Raw genomic sequence first — 22,013 nt, forward strand, 5'->3', positions numbered from 1 at the left:
AAGCCGCCAAGGGCTTGACGGGCATGACTGGGCGGGAATTTCAACCGGGGGTGAAATTTCCACCAAGGGTATCTATAGGGCCATGATTCTGCGATATCCAGACCTGTCTCCTAGAATACCTCAAGGTCCCGTTGATGCTTCAGCAGGACGATCCTGACCGTATTGAACATGAGAAAGTGGAGCAGGTGCCAAATCCAGGCTTGATCATGATTGGTGGCGGGAAACCAGGAATAGCGGGACAGGTGGCTCGCGCCGGCCGTAGCGGGATTGTATGGGGCGCACGGACGAAAAGCCGGGAGTGGGTGCCACTCCGACGGGTACTAGTACAGTAGGATTGTTGAGCCCTCATACCGCTATCTCTCCCACAGAACTTCGAATGCCTACTACCCCATTTGCCTAGGCGAGGTATCGAACACAAAACTGACTTCGGTGGTGTTCCCACCGTCTGGATGGCTCATGATCTTCAGTCAGACCAGGACGTCGCGCTCAAAGTGATGACAGCAAACGGGTGGGCGGATAACCAAGTTCGCATGCAAGACATAATCCGTCAGTTCGTCACCGATCAATCTCATCTAGTCATATACCTGGACAAGTTTACTCTGCAGTGTGAGAAGAATTATTTCCAGCATCTTATTATCGTCATGCTGCTGTTGGGACCATGTTTGGGTTGGTATACCGTCAAGAAGCTCCCCATGAACAGTCGGATGTCCGCGGCTAAACAGCTGCTCGAAACATTGAATAACTTACACAACGCAGGCATTGTACACCGGGGTGAGTGAGATTCTTACTCTTCCACGGACTGCACTGTCTAATTTGTGCCTTGTTTATTGGATTCTCTAGAACTCAATGAGAGAAACTGTATGTATGGTCTCCGTTCTCTTCACTACCTTGACGGAACTGTCAAGGTGCGGGCTCGGGAGTGTATTCGGAACAGGCTAACGAAGTAGATACACGGGCAGAACGCAGGATCGGGCTATCAGACGGGCACTTAGAATAACAAGACGTTGCTCAGAGGTCGGGAACAGGATCGACATCAGAGTTGAGGAAGTATCGGTCAGCCAGGCGGTCAGAACAGGCAGAATCTCGCGATCCTCATTCCGGGCGCCGTGCCCGGGATGAGGCCCTAAGCTGGCACTGTCACGCTGGTTGGGTATTTCAACCTCAGGTGAAATACCTGCCTTCTGGCACCGTGACAGGAACAGCAAAATACAACCTCTTTGGGCGACCCTTAAAGATGCCAATACCAGAGCATAATTTCTCGAGGAAGGCCCAATGAAAGTACCAGAGAGCCACAGGACAGATGAAATCTATCTTGGTGACTTTCGCCTCTCAAAGACAGTGTCCACCACGGAAACACCAAAAGGCTACCCGCCCAAAGATTTTTGTTCACCTGAACGACTACATGGTTTCGATCCAACGCCTTCTTGCGACATATGGAGCTACATGGTTGTCTTTCTGTTCTGTGGATGGGATTTAGAGCCTTTGCTCCATTCCAGCAGGGTGGTGCGGTGGGCGGTATAGTTCAGACTCTCGGGCCATTGTCTGAAGAAAGGAAGGGCTTCTATACGCATCCTGGCGGCGACGATACGCTGTATGATCAGAGTCAAAAGCCCAACCCAGGGTTCACATTTGAGGCACAGATCGCTCGCCTCATCCCGCATTCTGATCCCGTCGAGCAGGGCCTTGTTCTGGATATCATGAAAAAGGTCTTTACTTACTACCCTGAGAAACGTCCGAGTGCGTCAGAACTGTTGAAGGATCCTTTCTTTCGAGCTATCATGGAGAGATATGGATGTTGATATTGAGTCCTCGTCGTGCATGGTACTTATCTAGATACTCTAACTTCCTGAAACAACTCAATCCTGTATTGTCTTAGATTCCTTTTTTCTAAATTTACAGATTCCGCTTAGAGCCTGTTTGATCTTCAGCTCAAGAGTAACCAGAGCAATAGTAGGTCCTTTCAGATACCATGATGCCAGACCGTGCCCCAAACTCCGACTGGTTCATTAAGAAGCGCATGAGGAAACAGGAGGGCCGTCGCCTGTTATCCCAATTATCTCCGTCTGGTGCTTTTCAAATATAACGTCTATCAGCGGAAACTAGGAATCGGCTTAATTGTACTTCATCAACGTTGTATCTTGCTCGTATCGAAGACTTGCAGTATTCACGTCCTATTCGACAGGCACAACAGACCGAACAGGGTCGTTCCTTCTTAAGTTCGATTGACTTCTATCGCACTTCCCTCATATGAGGTCAACATATGTGGCAGGTGCGAGGCCTCTCCGCGAGGGCGGCGCCCTCAAATAGCATCTTCCCTTTCGGAATCGTGCTTTGACCTTCTCCTCTGGCATGAATCTCGGACATGGACAAAACGAAAGACCACAGACCAGCCACAGCAGTGCGGGCAGCCCAAAGACAAACAGGCACTATAAGGGAGACGAAGATTCCTCTTCACACTGCGCTGATCACGCGCATAGACCCGGAGCAAAGGAGGCGACGGAAATTAAATCCTCTTGGGAGCAGGTGGGGACAGATAGCCTGGACCCTGTGTGGAATGGCGATCTTTGCGACGCATCATTTCTCAGAGGCAATACGAAGGTAAAATGGTCTCACGATGCACAAGACCTGATAATTGAGTGATATCATACAGTCATCTGTCTGGAATACAATCAAAGAGTGAACCAAAATAGTTTGTAGGTTGAACCATTGCTTGGTAGCGGTGTCGCTATTCTCGTCCGTCTTTGTCTTCATGCAAGCCGATGCAGAAATTGGCGCAGTGTGGGGCGTACAGTCTCCTCAACAGCATCATAATGCAGAAATTCTCTACGTGGTTGTGCTTCCTCCGATGCTCGGTGATGCTGACCGGTGTGAGAAGGAAGGAGAGCGCGGCCGCGAGTACTATAAACGACCGCTGAGGTGCATCACCTTAGTTACCTAGGACGAGCTTCATTTAGTGAATTGATCGTCATAACATTATTTATAATGGCAGGTTGTCTCCCAAACCTATCTCCCGCCACGCTCATGTCTGGCCGAATAACGACCTTCTTTGGCTGTCTCAGATCTCCACAATATGAGCCCAATCATACTTTGTAGAGACCTGCATCTACCTTGATCAAAGCCTGGGTCACTTTCGAGAGTAGAGCATGGCCTCTCAGCTGTTACGTTTGTTTCCTCTCAAACGCATTCCCGGCCAAGAGGGAGAGATCTGCAAATCGCGCAGAAGCAGATATATTAATCGGTGTCTTAGACCCCGCACTGAGATGGTATAATATCTAGGGACAGACCCCTTGAAGAAGGTGTCGAAGCAATAAAACCCGAATCAACCATGCATCTCTCCGTCCTATCTCTCGCCTTACTATCAACAGGAGCCCTCTGCCGCGCCACAACCGAAATTCCGACCGACTCATTCAACGACCTCAACACATACTGGAACTACCTGTACCCCTGGGGTGATACACACAATGGCGGCGCCCGGATGGACTCGAACCACGTTAGTGTCACCAACGGCATTCTGACCCTAACCACCGAACCCGTAACAGGCGAAGATGGCCCAATTAACTACCTCTCCGGCACAATCCACGCGAAGCAAACATTCACCATATCTGCAGGCGGCGGATACGACATCTCCGCTGAATTCATCGCCCCCGTTGAACAGGGGACATGGCCTGCCTTCTGGCTGAATGCGGCAACCGGGTGGCCGCCCGAGATTGACATTGCGGAGTGGAAGGGCACCGGGAAGATCTTGTTTAACACTTTTAATACGAGTGATGAGGTCAGTGCTTTGGATATGGACTATCCATCTCCCGAGGACTGGCATTCTGTGCGTGTAGAGATTCGAGATGAGAATGGGACTAATGTCTTTATTGGGTTTTGGCTGGATGGAGAGCTGGTTACTACTTAGTATGCGAGGGATTATGTTAGGCAGGGGTTAAGGCTGTAGGTTTTGCATTTCTCGTCAATGTTTGCAGTGCACCTTGCTAACAGGGTTGCAGGATTATTAACTATTAAACTAAGGGGTCTTCTAGGTCTCCAGGTCCTACTAAAACAACTACATTCCAGGTTTGGAACATTAAGGTCATTAGCCAGAATCCATAGACTGTCTAGGGACGGTTCGTGGTGCATGATGTCTAGTTTGTCCTGGACAATGGCGAGACTATTCAACACTGGACACTGTAGTGATTATATTTGTCAACGTACCAGCTTGCAGCTCTATATACAACTCCAATGTATCTGGATAATTAACCAAATTGACCAGTAACCCCACTAATCAAACACATCCATGACATAACGAACATTCCACTGAGCCTCCATCCACTTCTCTGCACTGTCATCGTCCAAACCTCCACCATCAACCTCCTCACCCTCTCTCTCCCGTCTGGCCATCTCATCACGGAATATATCCAAAATAGCACCCTTAACTAAGTCTGCCACGCCTCTCGAGCCGCAAACAAAGACCTTCGCGCCATCCTTCCACATCTGTACGACATCCCGTCTGTCATGCCAGATTCTATTGTTAACGTGCGCACAGCCCTTGCTTTAATTAGCAGCACGACTAAAAGACCACCAAACGTCTACAATGCCCTCCTCTGCCCATGTGTCCAACTGTTCACGGTAAAGATCATCCTGTCCAGCCTCGCGGCATCTAAAGAACAACATTGCTGGCGCGGGCTTCTGTCCCTGCTCCTTTAAAGCCGCGCGCTCCTGCAAGAACCCCTGGAACGGCGCAATACCAGTTCCAGCTGCTATACAGATCATGGGTGTATTCTTGATATTATCAGGCATACTAAACCCGGCAGCAGACTTGCGGACAGTCACTTGTAGGATATTGCCCTTTTGCAGAGAGTTAAGGTATAAGGTTGCGACACCAAGATGACAAGGTCCATCTACTCTAGACCGCGATGGAGAATCCAGAACTGAAATGCTGATTGTTGTGTTGTTGGGGTTTATAAAGAGTAAGGAGGAGATAGAGTATTATTGCATGCGCATGGAGGGTAGCATTAGGAGGAAGGATCCTAGGGGTAGATCAATACCGGGGTACTGCTCTAGGATATCCAGAGCCGAAACGCCCTTGTTGAGAATCTCCTCTGCGTATGTCTCGCTGGCGAGCTTTTGGAGGGCCATCTTTGTTTCGGCGTCTTTGCTAAGATCGGCCATGGTTTGTAGGTCCTAGAGGGTGGTTAGTTTAGGTATTAAAAAATAATGCACTAGTAATTTAAACTTACCTTGCAAGTGGCAGGCTGCGAAAGCTTAACATAAGTACTGAGAATATTATTCACTGCTACCGGCCCATTAGTAGGCAAAGCAGTCGTCGGCCCCGAAGCAGCAATCTTGATCTGCGCATCCCAAGCCAGCTTGAAATGACGCATTGCGCGATGAATGGTCTCTTGTGGATTAATTGGCAAGATAGCAAGGTAGTCGCCCGCAGTATAAGTCATGCCTTCTGGAAGTCGGATCTCAAGGTGTTTCTTTCGCCGTTCTGTTTCGGCTTCGCTGGTGAGCAGTTTGGTCTCAATGACCATGGCCTTGCCTATATCCTGGCGCAGTGCTTGTGTTCTGGAGTTGGAAATTGTCACGTCCATACCTGCTGCAGTGCTGGACGAGGAGGACTTCTACTGCACCTCTTCGCTTCCTGTGTACTGCGCGACAAGCTGAGGCCACAGCGCATTATCCACCCAGGTCTTGAAAGTAGAAAACATCTTGTTAGAGGATGCATCGGCAAGACCAAGCTTAGTTATACACTTTCCTCCCAGTTTCTCAAGTAGGCCATTAACAAGCTTAGGAATGTGGTGGAAAGTAGAGGCCCACTCCTTGTTGCCGCAGCCAAAGAGGGCAAAGGAGACGTCCTTGAGCAAGGATTTACTCTTATCAAGACCTTCAAGCCAGGATACAAATTGCTTTGCATTGTCAGGAGGCTGTCCTTTATACAATAATGTGACAATAACAACAGGCTGGGCTTTAGGAAGGGCGGCGCGGCCGCTGTCAAGACCATTAAACTACACAACCTGGAAGCCCTTTCCTAAGGCATCCGCTGCAAGGCGCCTCGCGAGGGTTTCACAGGTTCCACTGTTTGAACCATAGAGAATAGTCAATGGAACACTAGTAGAGGATTATCCATCCATTGGTGAGGGCATGTTATCTTGGGCCATGGCCGTCGTCGCCAGACCTGCTAAGCGGCGTTCAAGCGTTGTCGGCGTCAGACCATGGCGCAACCGAGCCTTCATGTATAGGTCCTTCGGCTTGATTGTGAGCGTCTGCTTGTACTCGAGTTTGTAGTTCGGATCCAGCAAGAACTTGAAGTTCTGGAGGAGCATGGCCATTACTAATAGTGCCTCTTGCCAGGCAAAGGGTTATTTAATGCAAGCTCGCATACTGTTGCCAAATGGTTTCCACGAGTTTGGATGTTCCTTCTGGCGCGGATTAAATACTTTGTCGGCCATATGCTCGGGTTTAAATTCGCGGGCGTCATTACTATAGATCTTAGGATCCAAGTGTGACTTGGCCAAAAGGTTGACAATGGTCTCTCCAGCCTTGACAGGGTATTTGCCTGCAAGAATGGTATCTTTAAAGGCTTTAATAGTAAATAGCAGGATTGTCGTGTTAAGTTATAGGGTCTCTTGGAGAACACTATTAATGTAAGGCAGCTTAGACAAGTAAGCTACTTTAATCACTCCCTGTCCAACAACGTCATCCACCTCCTGCTGTGCCTTGTGGTATGTTTCTGGGTGAGTAAGTAGTTAATAAAAGACAAACAAGAGAAGACTAGAGGTAGTCTCATGCCTGGCAATTAGGAAGGTAATAAGATTATCCATAATACTCTTGTTAGTTATTTTTAACCTAGTCTTTAAATTAATGCCTCTTAGCATAGCATCAAGGAGATTATTGCAATTACTCTTGCCAGCCTTACATGCCTTAAGCACCTCTTAAGCCGTGTTCCTAAGCACAGCAATGTCAGACTTGAACTTTTGGTCGCGGCCTTGGTAGAATGCCCCTGGCAATGGAAGCTATTATAACTTCTTACCAGCCTCTGTAAGGAAATCACCCATGGCCTTAATAAAGGGATGCATCACGGGCGAGTAGTAACTGTTAAATTGGTAACCCATGGAGCAAAGCGCCAGGGTGTCTAATGTTAACCACGTGAAGTCGTTAGTGACCATGATGGGCTTGTCAGGTCCATATCTAGCCCACTTTAGGGCCAGCTGGCTGGCGATGTCGTGCATTTCATTAAACATGCCGCGGATGGAGAGGGGTCCGAAGGCTGGCATTAGGACTCTGTGGGCTATTTCCCAGTTGACCTTGCCCATTTTTGCCTTTGGATGTCAGTCTAGTCTCTGTAAAAAGAGGTTTTGGGATGCATACTATGAAAAGACCATTATGGACTCTATCTTGAACGTGCTGCCTTAGTTAGAATCCTGTATACCAGTTAATACTAGGTGCTCCTTACCACCAACGCAGAGTTAACCAACTTCTTAAAATGCTTCTTATTACAAGTCTTATTAACTAGCACATAAGTCAAGACAATAACAACAGACCAACCAGGAAAGCACAACCAATAAATCTCACCCAACTTATTAGCCAACCCAACCATCAACCCCAATGGGAACTCCTGATTAATAGCACTGATATTGCCAAGTAACGGCAAGCCCTTGGGCTCTGGGATATCTGATTCTGCCATGTTGTGTGGATGTAGAAGACAGTGACTGTCCCAGGACGTTCGGGAGGACGTGGTTAAGTATAAAGATCTTGACTACCGGGCGCATAAGCCACGATTAGACAGTAATGCATGGCTTAGATGCACCAGGGACACCAAGTGGTGGAGTCTAAGTGCGAAAATATTATATAATCAAGGACCTTTTACCTGAACTGGACGGACACCAGGCCTTGTGCCAAGGTTGATTACGAACGACTGCAATGATGTTGTTGGTTACACGCAACGGCGAGCCCGAGCAGGCAGCTTGAGAGTAATAGGTCAGGGAGAGCAATGGTATCACATGAAATATGACAGCCAGTTTGTCAGCTGTTCTGCTTCTGCGTTGATGCCCTGCAAATGCTAATTTTATCCTCATACCATAGGCACTAGTCCTCTTTAGGAAATGCCTCGGCTCAATTGAGGTGACATCACCATGAACAGACCTTGATCAGCTGATCTAGTCACGTGCTGCATCAGACAATAATCGACCCCTCAGGCAACTTGAGGGCTCCCAAGACTGACAGTCTATCTTTCTTCTGTTGTATACTTCAGAAAGAGACTGATCCAGATTTCTATGTTGAGTTCACTGTATGAAGCGCTTTGCAGGTGAGTATTTTTGCTATCATCAAGTGGTTTTGTATTACTCGGGTACCAAGCGCTGCCCTCATGCGTCTATATATATTTATCTCTCTATATCTCCTTGGCCGTGCCAGATTGTCAGGGACAGTTTCTTTGTACAACATCTGTGCAGATCTAAAGTTCCAAACTGAAAAGTCTGCAGAAACCATCACCTTTTCCCTAATGTCACCCCAGGTACCACCGTACCGCCTCTGGAGTCTGAACATTCTGCAACTGATCTGCACTGTAATCAATCCGACACGGAGCGCCAGTTTGACAGCCACCATGACGCGAAACGTGGCTGATTTAGCCTGTTTATTTACCCCACAGGCTGAAGGTTAATTCCATTGGGCGTCTCAAAAGACACAAGATCGTAAGAAAGCTTGTACCAACAAGTTTCAGCCTGGTATATTCTGCTAGTTTGAGTTTCATCCTACCTGTCAATATCTGACAGGAGTCCCGCGTTATTCCACATCGTTTCAACCTTCAGCCTTGACGGCTAAAGTCAAGACAATGTCTCCTGTTCTCCCTTTAATCGTGTCGAGAACATGCTATAAAGCTATGTTTCTTCCTGGACACTAATCACTACTAATAAGTCCACAAATCATATACGCCTTGACTACTACTACTACTACTTGACCATGTATCTAAAAGCCGCGACTCTCGCTTTAATCAGCCAGGCCATAGCCCAAAGCTGCCCCGAAATCCACGTATTCGGCGCTCGCGAGACAAGTGTCTCTGCCAGCTTCGGCTCATCCGCTACCGTCGTCAATGCCATCCTAAGCGCTTACTCCGGTGCAACCTTAGAGGCAATTAACTACCCAGCCTGCGGAGGCCAGTCTTCCTGTGGTGGCGTCAGCTACAGCGCCTCTGTATCCGCCGGTATTGATGCCGTAGAGTCGGCTGTCAATTCGTTCAACACGCAGTGTCCGGATACCAAGTTGGTGCTTGTTGGGTACTCTCAGGTACGCCTCTTGGCTAAATTGACACTACATGAATAATCGCTAATAGAAACTTAATATCAGGGCAGCGAAATCTTCGACGCAGCCCTCTGCGGCGGCGGCGTCCCAAACCAAGGCGTCACAAACACCAACGTCCGTCTCTTGTCTTCCGCCGTCGAGATGGTCAAAGCAGCTATTTTCATGGGTGATCCACTTTATGTCGCGGGACTGTCCTACAATGTTGGGACCTGTACCGCTGGCGGGGTGAGTCTTTTCTTCTTTGGTTGGTTCTAGGTTATGCTTGTTGCTAACAGTGGTAATAGTTCAATGCCCGTCCATCTGGCTTCAGCTGTCCCTCGGCTAGTAAGATTCAGTCTTACTGTGATTCTGCGGACCCCTACTGCTGTAATGGGAGTGATGCAGCGACGCATCAAGGGTATGGCGCGGAGTATGGATCGGATGCTCTGCAGTTTGTTCAGAGTCTACTGGGGTAGACTTCGACAGAGCGGACTTGAATCTACTGCGGAAGTCCAATTCAGGAGGTAGCGATATGTGAAGTACGAGAAATGGAAACCGGCCTTCTAGTCCAAGGATCGTACTTTCTGAGGGAACTTATTCGCCAGAACACCTGTGTAGAGCGTTGCTTCGCACAGATAACCTTTCCACAGCGACGGACTCGACGCTCGGGCGAAGTCCCCCCTCGCCTATATCTAAAGGCTAGCCATCTATCTGCAGCAGCGTCCCAGCCCAAATCAAAATCTGCCACCCTGCCATGGTCCGATTCGAAACCTTAAGATTCTCCTGAAGGATTTTAGCACACATCCGCATGACATCAAGATACCGTACCCTTGACAAAACACTAGCCAACCCAATCCCCATATTCTCCCCAATCCAATCAAGACACTCCCTTGCATAGTTTTGGTAATACGGAGGTACAAGTGGAGTACTAGAAAGAACGTATATCAGGTGAAGCAGGAACAGCCCGCCAACGTACCTCCCCACAGGCGGCTGGCCACTGCGCGCTGTTGTAGAGGCAACATACTCCTCCGTGCTCCTGGCAAGATGAAAAGGAATTGACAAAACAAAATCTCCAATTAAACGCCACGCATGGTTCTCCCACTTAAAGAGCGTCTGTCCATTACGGAAATCACATCTTGGAGCTAAGCAGATGAGAACGTCTAGCAGGCTGAGGTATGTCACGCGGTAAGTGTTCATCACTGCCGCGGTGTAAATGGCGGAGTATGAATGGACTGGTCCGGGGGAAACATAAGGGCAGGGCAAAGCGTCAGCATCTGCTTGTGTGAGGTGGCCCATGATCTCTAGGTCCCAGGCAGTGTGTCTTTCTATAGTTTCCCAGCGCGAAAACTGGTTACTTATGATGAAAGCCTTGGCAAAGGTCTTTTACAGGTCGATCCAGGAGGCCGAGGGATCCTGGAGAATGGTGTTGGCGCGCTCAAGGAGGGGCTGGCATTTTACAAGGATGGAGTCTAGGTCTTTGATGGTCTCACTTGAGGAGGGGGTCCACATGGAGCCTGATGCGGGTTGAACCTGTACTTGTCAGCACTAATGGAACCTTGGAGAGATAAATTTGTACATACCTGCAAGCCATCCTTTATTAACAAGGGATTTGCAATTTTTAAAGACTGCATACTTGTAATAAGGTCAAAAGATGAGTTAGGGTCCAGAAAAAGAGTACAGATATCCCGGCCATGCACGCCTTCCTCCGGCACTGGGTGATTTTCACTCCCGCTTATAATCTCATACAAACCAAGAAGAGTGGCAGTCACCAAGACTTCAAGAGTCAGACCAGAAGATCTGCAAGAATGGTAGAGGCCTGGGAACGAGTCCAGGATTGATATGTGTTGCGTCCTAGCCCGAGCGAGTACGTCTAGTCTATTTCGTAAATCTCCCAGGCTCGCCCAGCCGACTATCTCAGCTGCTTGCACGACATGTGATGTGGGATGGGATTTGAAAAGTAAAAAGGGCAAGCCATCCAAAAACCCGCGAGATACAATAGGATCCACCGATCGGATTACATACTATTCCAGAAACCATTCAATGGCGGAACTTGTAGATGGAAAGTCGCTCCTAGATGCTGATGGGAGTATGGGAGGTGCAACATGATGATAAAAGAGCAGTTGGTCAGGGCTCCTATAACCCAAACACGATATACCAGCCTTTTTACACCGCTCACAGGTCTAAGAGCGAGCCATAAGTATGACGAGCCGTCATAGTGGTGGATTGAAATAGGGGAAACCTCACCGGACGACCTTCATCACACTGCAGGAAGGTGGGCAGTCCGCAGTTAGCGAGGCATATTTTAGGAAAGAGAGGGGAGATTCCAACCTTCTTTTTTCGCCGCCTACAGTTCTCGCAGCCTCGCGAGACCCCGTAGTTGACCATTGGGAAAAAGGTGGTAAAGAACAGATCAATTGGAAGATTGGGGCCAAGTCAGCAGCTAAATCAATACTCCAGTCGGTCATGTGACGTCCGTGGACAAGGGCATAGCCTACAAACTGCGTACCAGATCTATAAGCTCTGACTTCCTTGTCTATAGAAACACTTCTAGATCATAGAATTCCAAAGTATTTTGCCAGGTATCGAAGCCAGCCTTCGACTACTGGTGGTATCAGGCAAAGCTATCCAACCGCTCAAAGCCCTAATCCCAAACCACAGCGTGTACCACCCAAAGTGCACACCTAAAGCCCTGTAAATTTACTTCTCTCCCTCAACTTTGCCCTGAAAAAGTACAACAAAAACAACCCAAGAACACACAGTAAACTCAAAGCCGCCAAAAGCGAAACACCCCCCGAGATCCCAATTCCCTCAAACATTGGTGTCGCAAAGAGGATGGCCGAGCCAGCAAGAAGACTCCTGGCCAGCGCATTCGCTGCAAATAGCGAGGCTGCATAACAGGGGTATGTAAATGGTAAATACATGAATATTGCTTGCGTGACGATGAATACGCCGCACATGCTTATTGCGACGCCGAGGAGGCTGACTACCCAGTGGATGGCGGGATCGGAGGTCCATGCTTGATGAATTCGTTAATCACGAGCACCTAAGGGATATGCAGGAGGGTAGACGTACCGAAAATAAGAAGACTGATGGGGATGAACCAGGTCGCGAACAACCCCGGCCAAAGCCGTGCCTCTGGCGGGACGACTTCATACTTCCCCAAATGCCGTGGCGCAAGAACGTAAAAGTACCAGCAGACAAAAGCAACAGCTACAACAAGGCCGCAGAGGATGGATAGAAAGGCAAGTCCCTGCTCCCCTGTACTAAAGCCATATATACCAGTGTAGACGAGCGGAAACGATTCAAAAAACGAATAATAGATCCCGTATGTCAGCGCCATATAGAACGTCGAGAAGAGCACCACGGGATCAAGGGCATTAATTTCCCATGGTTTAATGAGCGCGTTGAATGCGATTTCTCGCGGGTTCATCTTTGCCTGTCGGATTTCAGACTCGGATTTCAAATTAGCGCGGCCTGTAAGGGCTCGAAGACGCTGGGCTCGTCTATGGAGGATGGTATCTAATGAGGTTTCAGGCATGGCCAGGAACATGCATATCATGATTGGGCCTGAGAGCCAGAGGAGTTCCCAGGAACTCCAGTGCCAGTCTTTGGCTTCGACTGCGTATCCAGCGACAAGAGGGCCAAGGGCCTAGCGGGTCAGTAAATATTGTTCCAACGTATTCCACACACATACCAGGGCTAGTGTCCCTCCTCCACCCCAGAGCGCAATAACATAGGGCATGGCCGTTGCACTGTATATGTCTGCGTAGCTGGCACCAGCTGTAGCCAAGCAGGGCGAGCCAAAGAATCCCATCAGGAACCGGAGAGCCAGTATTCCACCCATGTTATTGACTAGGGACATTAGGACGCAGAGAACCACAAAGATGACAAAGGTGGTAATGTAAGGCAGCGTTCGGCCGACCGCAGGAATTTCCAAGAGAGGCGCCCATAGCAACGGGCCGATACCGTAGGCGAAAACGTACATGGACAGGCCGAGCGATGCAACGACGCTACTGACGCCGTAGCTTTCGATGATTTGGGTGGTACCGGCAGTATACAGTGACGAGCCGATATAGACGGCGAAACTGTACGCAAATAACAGCAGAGCAATCCATAACTTCTTTCCGGATGACCAGTTGTATGGGTTATCCGGATCCTTGGGGCCGTACCACCCGACGACGACAATGGGATCTTCTTTGATGGATTTTTCTGAGCCTTGGCCTGCATCGCCAGTCGATGGCGATGAGCCAGTCCTCGAATCAACCAAGTCGAAGTATCCGGCAGGTAACTCGAAGCCTGGCTGTTCTTCAGGGTAGCGGGCTGCTTTTTGACCGGTGGCTAATCGCAGGCATTGGCCTAAAGGCGCGTCACGTATGATATCCCACATATTTGGGTAACAGGAAAGGGTGCATTGTGAGAGGGGAAGTAAGATGTAGAGAAACCGTCGCAGGGTCTGGACTTATAATAGCTCCCCCTGGATGTATGCGCTATGATTGCTATCTGCATCCAATGTATCTGGGCCCCGCGCGGCAGATCTGCACACCTGCAACACCTCTTCTCCACCCAGCCCAACCCCGATTCAGGCTTCATCTTTTGGGATCAGCTGGAATAGCGTAACGCTGAACCTGATCGACTTGAAACTCAATAGTGCGATAATGGGAAATTCCACTGCGCTGTACAAAGTACAATCTGCGTTTTCCCTATAAGGAATGCATGATATCTGAGGCTTCAACCTTCTGCCGTCTGACATGCCTATCGTTATCGTTCCAAAAATGAGTTGACACTAAAAGAGTATGGATCCCTCGATAGAAGCACTCCTTCCGTGGTAAGCTAAAAAAGGAAGTTGGCCCACGGGAACTTGAAAGCCAGTCCAGAACAGGCCAACATCGTCCTACTGAATGATCGACGACTAACAAAATATGTTATACTTCTCTGCAATATTACAGGATATCCCGATCACGCAGTCCACTCTAATGTATTTCAACGAATACCAATCCGCGGAGATATTCTTCCCATGTAAAGAGGCGTCGGTGGACCGTAGCCCAGATGAGCGATGCTCATACAGCAGAATCCCAAGTAAAGGAGCGTTGCACTATCCGCTTCCGCTAAATTTATAGCGCTGAAACAGGGATCAGTCTGTGAATGTCCGTATCGCATGACAGGCTCGTCCCCGTATCCCGCCGGTGGCAGGTCCCTCCCCGCGCTCGCCAAGCATTCCGCTCCTGGCCTCAGTCATCCCCGCGTCGAAGGCCGGAGAGCTGAGTGGAATATGCGCATGCATTCGCGGCCTTAGCTACACGAAACGTACTTTCCCCCCTCTAAAGGTGGGGTTGAGTTGGTTTTCAAGGTACGGACTCGATCAAAAGCCTTCGGACCGGATTGCTTCCAAGCATCAAAGCCCCTTGAATCATGTTCCCGATCATACTAAGCTCTTTATTGCTACTAACCGACCATTACTTTTTGGTAAATATAAGTTTATTCTGGATGTAAAGATCGGTTTATATAGTGGCTGCACTCTAGGAAAGATGGGCCCAGGAGCCGGCCGCTGAATCCTACTGCGCATGCTCGGTGCGGAATACAATTAGACTTGGGGTCTTTCCGAGGTGAGTACTTCAATAGTGAGTCGGCCGGGCGAGGAGATAAAGCGTTGTGAGCATGGCTATTCCAGGCGTTGCGGGATCTATGGACAGACACTCTACGATGATACTAGCATATGCTTGCACGATAGGTCCTGCCTAGTGCTATGGAAGAAATAGTGTGCAACTGTGTGTCATTATTGGATCTTTCAGACATCGAAAATACTTTTGCGATTGCAGAGAGACGAAAGACGTACGTTAGTTCATAATACATAACAACTAGGAAGTAGCGGCTGAACCACACTCCCAGGGTCTAGAGAGCACTCGAGCAGCCACCCTGAGACTCCATTCGTCCATGAGGAAAGCACTTAGCCCATGGCCCAACTCCACACTCCACTTAACACCCCTCAAGCAATCTCCTTAACCCCATCCTTCCTCACCTCCCCAATCTCCGGAACATGCCCCTCATCCGCGAACGCCTGATCCCCAAACAACGCCGCAATCTCCTCAAGACTATGATTCGCAGTTTCAACATAGTAAAAGTAAACCAAGCCCGCGGAGAAAAGACAGAAGCCCGCAATAACAAGGTAAAAGTATCCGCCGATTCCGGCAAATGCATTAGGGGAAACCATGCCAATAATAAAGTTAAAGATCCAATTACTTGTGGTTGCGAGGGCCATGCCCTTGCTGCGGCCTTGGAGGGGGAAGATTTCAGCTGGGAGCAGCCAGGGCATGGGACCCCATGTGAAACCATAGCAGATGTTGTAGAGCATGACAAAGGCGTATTAGGCATTTGCTTTTATGGCGATGTCAATGTTTGCTTCTATCATTGCGCAGACTATAGCAAGGAGGATGGCCATTGTAAAGCCTGTGGTGTAATAAATTAGTATATGTTTAGAAAGACCTATTCTTGGGATTGACGCACCTCTAAGAATGAGCAAAGGCTTTCTTCCCCAGCTATCCGCCAACCACCAGGTCACGACAGTAGCAGTGGTATATGGAATAGCGTTGGCAGTGGTATAGAGCAGAGACTTTCTGTTGTTAAAACCCGCAGAGGCAAGGGTACTCGGGAGGTAAAAAGAGATGATGTTGATTCCGTTGAGCTGGGCGAACATTTGCACAGTAATACCGACGATCGTACGCTTGCAATAACGGGTGAACATTTCCTAGGAAGATAGATTGTCAGTTTTATCTCAAGCAAAGGAGATCTAGGGTACTCACAGTCCAAGTAGACTTTCCAAGGTTCGTCTTGTAGATGACGGCTTCCTGGATTTCAAGGAAGACATGCTGCACGTGGTCCGCTGTGGTATTGCCATTAGCATGAAGATCAGCTACGGTCTGCAGACTCTCCTGCATGAAACTGTTCTTTGCTAACCATTAAGGTGTCTTGGGAATATAAAAAGACATAACCAGCAAGATAAAAGCAAGGCAGACTTGAACAATAAATGGACCCTGCCAGGACATCTTCTTAGGTAAAAGGAAATTAAATCTATAGTCCACCCAACAAGACAGCATGTAACCAGCAATAGACATTGTATACTCTATACCAACCATGAGACCATGATAGTAAGGAGCGGCAATTTCAGTTTGGATAATTGGAATGGTCATGGACAGGAAACCAACAGCAATACCCTGGATGGTGCGACTGGTAATAAAAGTGGCAAAGTCAGGAGCAAACATCTAAATAAAGCCGCTAAAGAAGTAGATGAATCCTCCAATGTGGATAGTCTTCTTTTAACCAATAATATTACCAAGCTGTCTAGTAATAAGGGCGCCAACAGCAGCAGCAGCCTGAAGACAGGCAACAGAGATACTGGTGATGGATGGGTCGATGGCGGCTGTTGATCTGTCGGCACCGCCATAGTCTTTAAAGAATTGAGAGATGAAGACTGGGTTGACTAGAAGGCCAGACATAATACCTGAACAGTCAGCATCACGAACCTTAGGGGAGTTGTTCAAGTTGTACCAGAGTTGTATCCAAACAAGGCATTACCAAGACCTCCGAAGAAACCAGTGGTATACAACAAGGATTTGCCCTTGAACCAGTATCTGGCAGATACAGTCTTGGGCTTTAGTGTTTTCTCAAGCCAGCTCTGCTGCTCAGCAACCTGGTTGGCCACAGCGCGAGCACGCTGCTCGACAGTGCTAATGGGAGCACTCTCATGTAAAGATACTCTGGTGGCACTTATAATTGCGGATGGTTAGATTCCAAAGGATACAAGTATTGTAATAGACACTTAAGCTAGGTCCTTAAGGCCCTATTTCTACCCCAGAGCAGTTGCCAACAACATCCCGTGGGGAATCCCCGGCTTCTCCAAGTTTGTGATGGGCGTCTCGGAAGACACTCGGAACATGGTAACGAACACTCCACAGTATGTGCCTTGTAATTGAACGGGTTTTGCTATACACGGGATCGGCCAATGACCATGGCCTGTGGGGGCGGTTGTCGGGGAATTCTTGCCCTAATTGATGTCGCCAGGCGAGCAGAAATGGGGCCATACCATCGGTTCCGTAGGTAGTTGACTCGGTTCCGTCCCCATCTTAGGGGTTGGCATGCTGCCGCCGGAACCGGAGCGGAACCGTGGCATCGGAACCGGGGCCCCTCGTCACCCCAGGAATCACAAATTACCCCCGCTGTTTCGACAGACGCGTTTTTAAATTCAAGACTCGTCGAGATTTTATTTCTTCTCTCAAACACATAAATTTCTAACAATGACTGTCGCGCAACATAAGCAGGTAGGTTGAGGCCAAAATCTGCCCCGTACGATTACTAACGAGCGAACAGGGCGTAAATGAAGCCTTCGTGCTGTACCCCGGAGGTAAATTCGGGTATGAGGAGCGCGAGATTCCAACTATCGAAACAGAGCGCGATGTGGTTGTCCGCGTCATAGCGACTGGACTTTGCGGTTCAGATGTGAGTATATTCCCAAGCCTGGACACAAAGAATACGCGACCAGAGCTGACAGTAAATCCGGATAGGTACACTATTGGCAGCATGGAGGCATTGGCCGATACATTGTCGAAAAGCCCATCATTCTTGGACACGAGTCCTCTGGTATCGTCGTTCAATGCGGAAAGGACTCGGGCTTCGAGATCGGGGACCGCGTCGCTCTCGAGCCAGGAGTCGCTTGCAACACCTGCCGTCCTTGCCGTGCTGGCCGATACAATCTCTGTCCCAAAATGCGATTCGCTGCTACTCCTCCATACAACGGGACACTCGCGACGTATTACGGTGTTCCTGCAGAGTGCTGCTACAAGCTTCCACCTCACATCTCGCTGCGCGACGGCGCGCTGATTGAACCTTTGAGTGTCGCGGTACACAGCTGCCGGTTGGCAGGAGATATGCAGGAGAAGTCGGTTATTGTTTTCGGTGCTGGGCCAGTTGGTCTATTGTGCGCCGGTGTTGCTCGAGCTTTTGGAGCCTCATCTGTGACCGTAGTCGACGTGGTACCCGCACGACTGCAGTCCGCGGTGAAATACGGCGCAACACACACGCATCAGAGCACAGCGCAATCAGCAGAGCAAAACGCAGATGATATCCTGCAGACCGCAGGATTGGAGCTCGGTGCAAACGTAGTCCTCGATGCGACCGGCGCCGAGCCCTGTATGAACGCAGGTATCCATGCCCTCGCCCCTGGAGGAACCTTTGTTCAGGTCGGCTTGGGACGGCCAAACCCCTCGATTCCCGTTGGTCAGATTTGCGACAAGGAGATCGTATTCAAGGGAAGCTTTCGGTATGGCCCAGAGGATTATCAGACCGCCATTGGCCTGGCCAGCTCGCGCCGCATCAGACTGGAGGGTCTCGTTACCCACGAGTACTCCTTTGACAAAGCAGAGGAGGCGTTCCAAAACGCTGCTAGTCGGCAAGGAATCAAGAGCGTCATTTACGGGCCTGGCGTTGAGCAAGACGTAGCCAATGATGCTACAGTATAGGAAAAAAAATAGACAATCAAGGTCGAGATTGGTGGCTCTAGACATTCCCGCCATTCCATGACATATCCCAGAGCCAGTATAATCCGCGTTCACTGTTAGGATCCGTAGTTTGGTCAAAGTTGTCCCCAGTCATACCCGGACCGTTCCAGTCAAAGTGGGTCGTCGGTGGCCATTGTTGACCTTGTCCTGTTGAATCTTGGCTAATGGTGTGTGAGTGTCGAGCATCTCTAGTCGGGTACCAGTCAAACGCATGGTCAACACTTCCAGACGGAACCACTAGTTAGGTAGGATAGTCAGTAATTGCAATCAGAAATCGGGGAGGTGACGGTGAATAGCGCACCATCTTGCACGGATGCCAGACTTTCATTAAGTCGCATGGCACTGGAAACGTCTGGCCACGCTTGGCGTCGCGCTGGAGGATCAGATGGTTCGATTGTGGCGTCAAGAGGAAGCCGGAGGGTATCTTCCACCGACAGAGGAACAGTGTCTGACAGCGACTGGTTGCCCTCCTCCTGGTTGCCACCTGAGATAGGGGCAAGGATAGCCTCTGACTCACGGCGTAGAAGGAGTGCAATCACATTCTTCAGGACGGTCGTACTCTGTTTTGACAGTGCCGACCGTTTCCCCAGAAGATCTTGGAGTCGCAAAATTCGAGTAATCGTGCGTTTAACGACCTGCGCAGTATCCGACAGCGGATCCGATAATGCCATGACCGCCAAGACGATTGCGGCATTAAAGACATTGATGGCAAGAAAGGCGACCAGATGACTATCCGTTGCAAGTTGAGCAAGTACCGGTAATTCCGTTATGCGCGATGTCCTAAGCGCCGCATTCCACCAATGGACTGAGCTTGCTACCGGCGGATTTGGAGACACTGCCTCAAACGGCGAATCCGCCCCCGCAGGCGATGCCCCCTCGGGATGACGGTTGGCCGGGTCTAGGCGGTTCCTCCGGTTCGGAAGTGGAACTGCTGAGAGATGGTCAACCTGCCTTGCCAGTAAGGGCCGGTGGAGGACAATCAAGATGTTGTCATAAGTCAAATGCAAGGACAACGACTGTAACGCGAGTGCCTTGGCGCCGGGGCCACTGTCCGGACGAAAGTCCTGCTCGAGGTTCAAGGTCAGGGAGCTCGGTAGCTCTTCTCGCCATTTCTGCAAGTTGCGAGTTGCCTCTTTTGCTAGCTCAACATAGGCATCTCCTGTCAGTGCTTGAGACGAGCCTGAGGTTCGTGAGCCAAAGATAGTCTCCAATGCCTGCGAAGCCATTAGATAGAGCCGATTGAGCTCCCTCTGGTAGACCGAATAGCAGACCGTACCCTGTTGCGCAGAGTTCGATTCGACGAAGTAGGGGTTTTCGGAGATATCCGCCGGCATACTGATGTTGCAGTCCCTGTCATTAATACCAAGTGGCCGCCCATATGTTATCGACGCAAACCGGTCCCAGGTATATATCGTCCACCAAACTCTCTTTCTCTCCTCGTTCTCCTCAAAGTTGGCTCTTGACGGTTCGCGATGTAGGCCAGCAGCTTGTGAGATCCTAATGGTTGCACCAAGTAGAGAGAATGAAAGATTGGGCCGACCGTGGTAGACGCAGTAAGAGCCAAACAGGATGCAAGTCTGGGCGGCTGTAACTGAAGGCTGATCCATCAAGTCCACAATGTACGACTCAACTAGTTTGAGTAGGCCGGAGCTCATCTGTTGCCAGTCGGCATGATCTGTCATGTCCGTGGTCTTTCTCTGTGACCGATACCATGCTCCCATTCCTAGTACCACAGCCAGAAGAATGAGGAAGGATTTCTGAGATGGATGAGCGAAGCCGTCCGCGATAGACTGTAAATTTCGTCGAAAGGTCGGCTCATAGATGACAAGGGAGAACCAATGAACTGCAGCAAAATAGTCCTCTAGCGGAGAGTACATGATCTCCGGCGGGGGTAATTGCTGTCCCAATATCGAGGCAATCGGGAATCTCTGACCAACAGCTGCAGATCGAGGTCTAGCAACGCTGGTGCTAGCTTGATACCCCGGGATAGCAGAAGTTGCTTCCTCGCCAATGGGCTGCGGACCGAGACCGACTATCTTCTGCGCAATTCCCATAGTTGACTCAGCTTCGCCATATTCGACTGGCCGCGGCGGACCATGAGGCTCGACATGATTCTCGATATCCTCAGTTGAGGGTCGCGGTACTGGAGTCTGACTTTGAGTTTTATTACGAATCTCCCTAGGCGTACTAGGGGATGCAGTTGGGGATGCAACTGGTCGTTGAGAACTTCTTCTAAGGTTTCTGGTGCTATGGAAGGTCAGTGAAACACATGGTATCTTTTAATCAAGAAGAACGTACGTCCGGACCTTGTCCTTCCGCCCCCGACTAATTGGAATAGGCCTACAGCTAACCTGAGCTCTAACACAAAGCGAACATGGCCGAAACGGGTCACACTATTGTCCAGATCAGTACCCAAGTACCCGCAAGGATAGTAAGAGGGGTCTCACTCGAGTTTTATGCCGCCGACATCGCTCACAAGCACTGCTCACACGTGTCGGAAGCGGCGAGCGCATGTAACTTGCATTCTGCACAGACTCCGGGCGATAATCCGAGGCATTGTCGGACATTATTTGATAAAGATACCGCGAGCGCAGGGATGACCAGACGCAGCCGTGAGAATGCAGGATCCGATTCCGGCGGAAGGTGCAGCCTTGTCAGGTCCACGTGCCTTTGCGCTTCTGCACGTGTTAAGGTCACGTGGATCGGTTCCGTTCTGCGTGCACGTCACGTGAACCGACCTATTTGTCGGAGCATACTGCCGTCCGGTACCGCCTGCCCCTAGGGGTCGACCTCGCTTAGTCATCCATTAGTATCCTAGATAGCTGGCCGTACCGAGTACACAGGTCACTTGACCTCCGCTCAATGGTCAAGTGACCCATACCTCTAATCATGTGACCGCCAAGACCATTAGTAAGGTTTTTGGGTCTCGCGACCCATTTAAATATCTTACAAAAGCACTGAAATCTAGTTACCCTCACTTCTCTTTAATTCTCTCTTGCCTTATTGCTTAAACGGTTACCAACCACTTGACAAGTGGTTACTAGACTACCTTTAAAATGGATTCTAGTCAGTCAGTAATTACTGAAGTTGATAATCTTTCAGAGACGGGTAATCTCGACGCGGATCTTGAAGTAAGCAATCGGTATCAACTGATTGGTAACTGGTTAGTACGCAGCTTCTAACTTCTATATTATCTACAGG

General features: G+C 49.5%; 11 protein-coding genes across 11 annotated transcripts; 5 read left to right on the forward strand and 6 right to left on the reverse strand.

Moving 5' to 3' along the window:
* Nucleotides 1-328: 328 nt before the first annotated feature.
* BDV14DRAFT_31854 (uncharacterized protein) lies at nt 329-1,088 on the forward strand. Its single transcript, XM_073776529.1, has 3 exons — nt 329-771; nt 841-858; nt 960-1,088. Coding segments are annotated over exons 1-3 (342 nt in total). The 5' UTR covers nt 329-449; the 3' UTR covers nt 962-1,088.
* Nucleotides 1,035-1,863, forward strand: BDV14DRAFT_186266 (uncharacterized protein). Its single transcript, XM_073770787.1, has one exon. The coding sequence runs from the start codon at nt 1,434-1,436 to the stop codon at nt 1,797-1,799; it is 366 nt and encodes a 121-aa protein (XP_073621628.1). The 5' UTR covers nt 1,035-1,433; the 3' UTR covers nt 1,800-1,863.
* A 1,462-nt stretch (nt 1,864-3,325) lies between these two features.
* Nucleotides 3,326-4,095, forward strand: BDV14DRAFT_194383 (glycoside hydrolase family 16 protein; the record flags this gene model as incomplete). Its single annotated transcript, XM_073771917.1, has 3 exons — nt 3,326-3,889; nt 3,926-3,936; nt 4,026-4,095. 3 exons carry the CDS (start codon nt 3,326-3,328, stop codon nt 4,093-4,095), a joined length of 645 nt encoding a protein of 214 aa, XP_073621629.1.
* Nucleotides 4,096-4,263: 168 nt separating this feature from the next.
* BDV14DRAFT_194384 (cytochrome P450) lies at nt 4,264-7,672 on the reverse strand (the record flags this gene model as incomplete). Its single annotated transcript, XM_073771918.1, has 13 exons — nt 4,264-4,534; nt 4,565-4,913; nt 5,031-5,166; nt 5,223-5,609; nt 5,646-5,953; nt 6,164-6,331; nt 6,371-6,568; nt 6,626-6,704; nt 6,747-6,839; nt 6,942-6,988; nt 7,019-7,307; nt 7,357-7,392; nt 7,442-7,672. The coding sequence occupies 13 exons, from the start codon at nt 7,670-7,672 to the stop codon at nt 4,264-4,266; spliced, it is 2,592 nt and encodes an 863-aa protein (XP_073621630.1).
* Nucleotides 7,673-8,946: 1,274 nt separating this feature from the next.
* Nucleotides 8,947-9,740, forward strand: BDV14DRAFT_194385 (cutinase; the record flags this gene model as incomplete). The annotated part of the gene is made up of 3 exons (XM_073771919.1): nt 8,947-9,270; nt 9,331-9,510; nt 9,570-9,740. 3 exons carry the CDS (start codon nt 8,947-8,949, stop codon nt 9,738-9,740), a joined length of 675 nt encoding a protein of 224 aa, XP_073621631.1.
* A 223-nt stretch (nt 9,741-9,963) lies between these two features.
* Nucleotides 9,964-11,649, reverse strand: BDV14DRAFT_207569 (Zn(II)2Cys6 transcription factor domain-containing protein; the record flags this gene model as incomplete). Its single annotated transcript, XM_073775162.1, has 7 exons — nt 9,964-10,047; nt 10,093-10,618; nt 10,652-10,794; nt 10,845-11,285; nt 11,367-11,444; nt 11,509-11,526; nt 11,593-11,649. 7 exons carry the CDS (start codon nt 11,647-11,649, stop codon nt 9,964-9,966), a joined length of 1,347 nt encoding a protein of 448 aa, XP_073621632.1.
* A 296-nt stretch (nt 11,650-11,945) lies between these two features.
* Nucleotides 11,946-13,651, reverse strand: BDV14DRAFT_207570 (MFS general substrate transporter; the record flags this gene model as incomplete). The annotated part of the gene is made up of 3 exons (XM_073775163.1): nt 11,946-12,280; nt 12,337-12,913; nt 12,959-13,651. 3 exons carry the CDS (start codon nt 13,649-13,651, stop codon nt 11,946-11,948), a joined length of 1,605 nt encoding a protein of 534 aa, XP_073621633.1.
* Nucleotides 13,652-15,247: 1,596 nt separating this feature from the next.
* Nucleotides 15,248-15,574, reverse strand: BDV14DRAFT_206416 (uncharacterized protein; the record flags this gene model as incomplete). Its single annotated transcript, XM_073774911.1, has 1 exon — nt 15,248-15,574. The coding sequence occupies one exon, from the start codon at nt 15,572-15,574 to the stop codon at nt 15,248-15,250; it is 327 nt and encodes a 108-aa protein (XP_073621634.1).
* On the reverse strand, nt 15,305-16,221 carry BDV14DRAFT_186272 (uncharacterized protein). Its single transcript, XM_073770788.1, has 3 exons — nt 16,062-16,221; nt 15,766-16,006; nt 15,305-15,708 (listed from the first exon to the last, which is right to left on the reverse strand). The coding sequence occupies exons 1-3, from the start codon at nt 16,194-16,196 to the stop codon at nt 15,626-15,628; spliced, it is 459 nt and encodes a 152-aa protein (XP_073621635.1). The 5' UTR covers nt 16,197-16,221; the 3' UTR covers nt 15,305-15,625.
* Nucleotides 16,222-17,552: 1,331 nt separating this feature from the next.
* Nucleotides 17,553-18,773, forward strand: BDV14DRAFT_194389 (NAD(P)-dependent alcohol dehydrogenase; the record flags this gene model as incomplete). The annotated part of the gene is made up of 3 exons (XM_073771920.1): nt 17,553-17,576; nt 17,626-17,754; nt 17,820-18,773. 3 exons carry the CDS (start codon nt 17,553-17,555, stop codon nt 18,771-18,773), a joined length of 1,107 nt encoding a protein of 368 aa, XP_073621636.1.
* Nucleotides 18,774-18,791: 18 nt separating this feature from the next.
* BDV14DRAFT_31877 (Zn(II)2Cys6 transcription factor) lies at nt 18,792-21,416 on the reverse strand. Its single transcript, XM_073776530.1, has 4 exons — nt 21,260-21,416; nt 21,111-21,205; nt 19,114-21,059; nt 18,792-19,049 (listed from the first exon to the last, which is right to left on the reverse strand). Exons 1-4 carry the CDS (start codon nt 21,377-21,379, stop codon nt 18,811-18,813), a joined length of 2,400 nt encoding a protein of 799 aa, XP_073621637.1. The 5' UTR covers nt 21,380-21,416; the 3' UTR covers nt 18,792-18,810.
* Between the last annotated feature and the right edge of the window lie 597 nt (nt 21,417-22,013).

This window comes from Aspergillus stella-maris (genome assembly GCF_047715825.1).
Source record: "Aspergillus stella-maris strain CBS 113639 unplaced genomic scaffold BDV14scaffold_149, whole genome shotgun sequence".
Lineage (NCBI taxonomy): Eukaryota > Fungi > Ascomycota > Eurotiomycetes > Eurotiales > Aspergillaceae > Aspergillus > Aspergillus stella-maris.

What these genes read in the sequence shown, in the direction of transcription:
- BDV14DRAFT_186266 (XM_073770787.1), top strand. Translation starts at nt 1,434, where the DNA reads ATGGAGCTACATGGTTGTCTTTCTGTTCTGTGGATGGGATTTAGAGCC.
- BDV14DRAFT_31877 (XM_073776530.1), bottom strand. Translation starts at nt 21,379, where the DNA reads ATGTCCGACAATGCCTCGGATTATCGCCCGGAGTCTGTGCAGAATGCA. An exon ending in GTCGGCGGCATAAAACTCGA is followed by an intron (nt 21,206 to 21,259) that starts GTGAGACCCCTC and finishes TCTGGACAATAG; the next exon opens with TGTGACCCGTTTCGGCCATG. An exon ending in CGGAAGGACAAGGTCCGGAC is followed by an intron (nt 21,060 to 21,110) that starts GTACGTTCTTCT and finishes GACCTTCCATAG; the next exon opens with CACCAGAAACCTTAGAAGAA.
- BDV14DRAFT_31854 (XM_073776529.1), top strand. Translation starts at nt 450, where the DNA reads ATGGCTCATGATCTTCAGTCAGACCAGGACGTCGCGCTCAAAGTGATG.
- BDV14DRAFT_186272 (XM_073770788.1), bottom strand. Translation starts at nt 16,196, where the DNA reads ATGCAGGAGAGTCTGCAGACCGTAGCTGATCTTCATGCTAATGGCAAT. An exon ending in TTGGAAAGTCTACTTGGACT is followed by an intron (nt 16,007 to 16,061) that starts GTGAGTACCCTA and finishes CTATCTTCCTAG; the next exon opens with GAAATGTTCACCCGTTATTG. An exon ending in GCCTTTGCTCATTCTTAGAG is followed by an intron (nt 15,709 to 15,765) that starts GTGCGTCAATCC and finishes ATTACACCACAG; the next exon opens with GCTTTACAATGGCCATCCTC.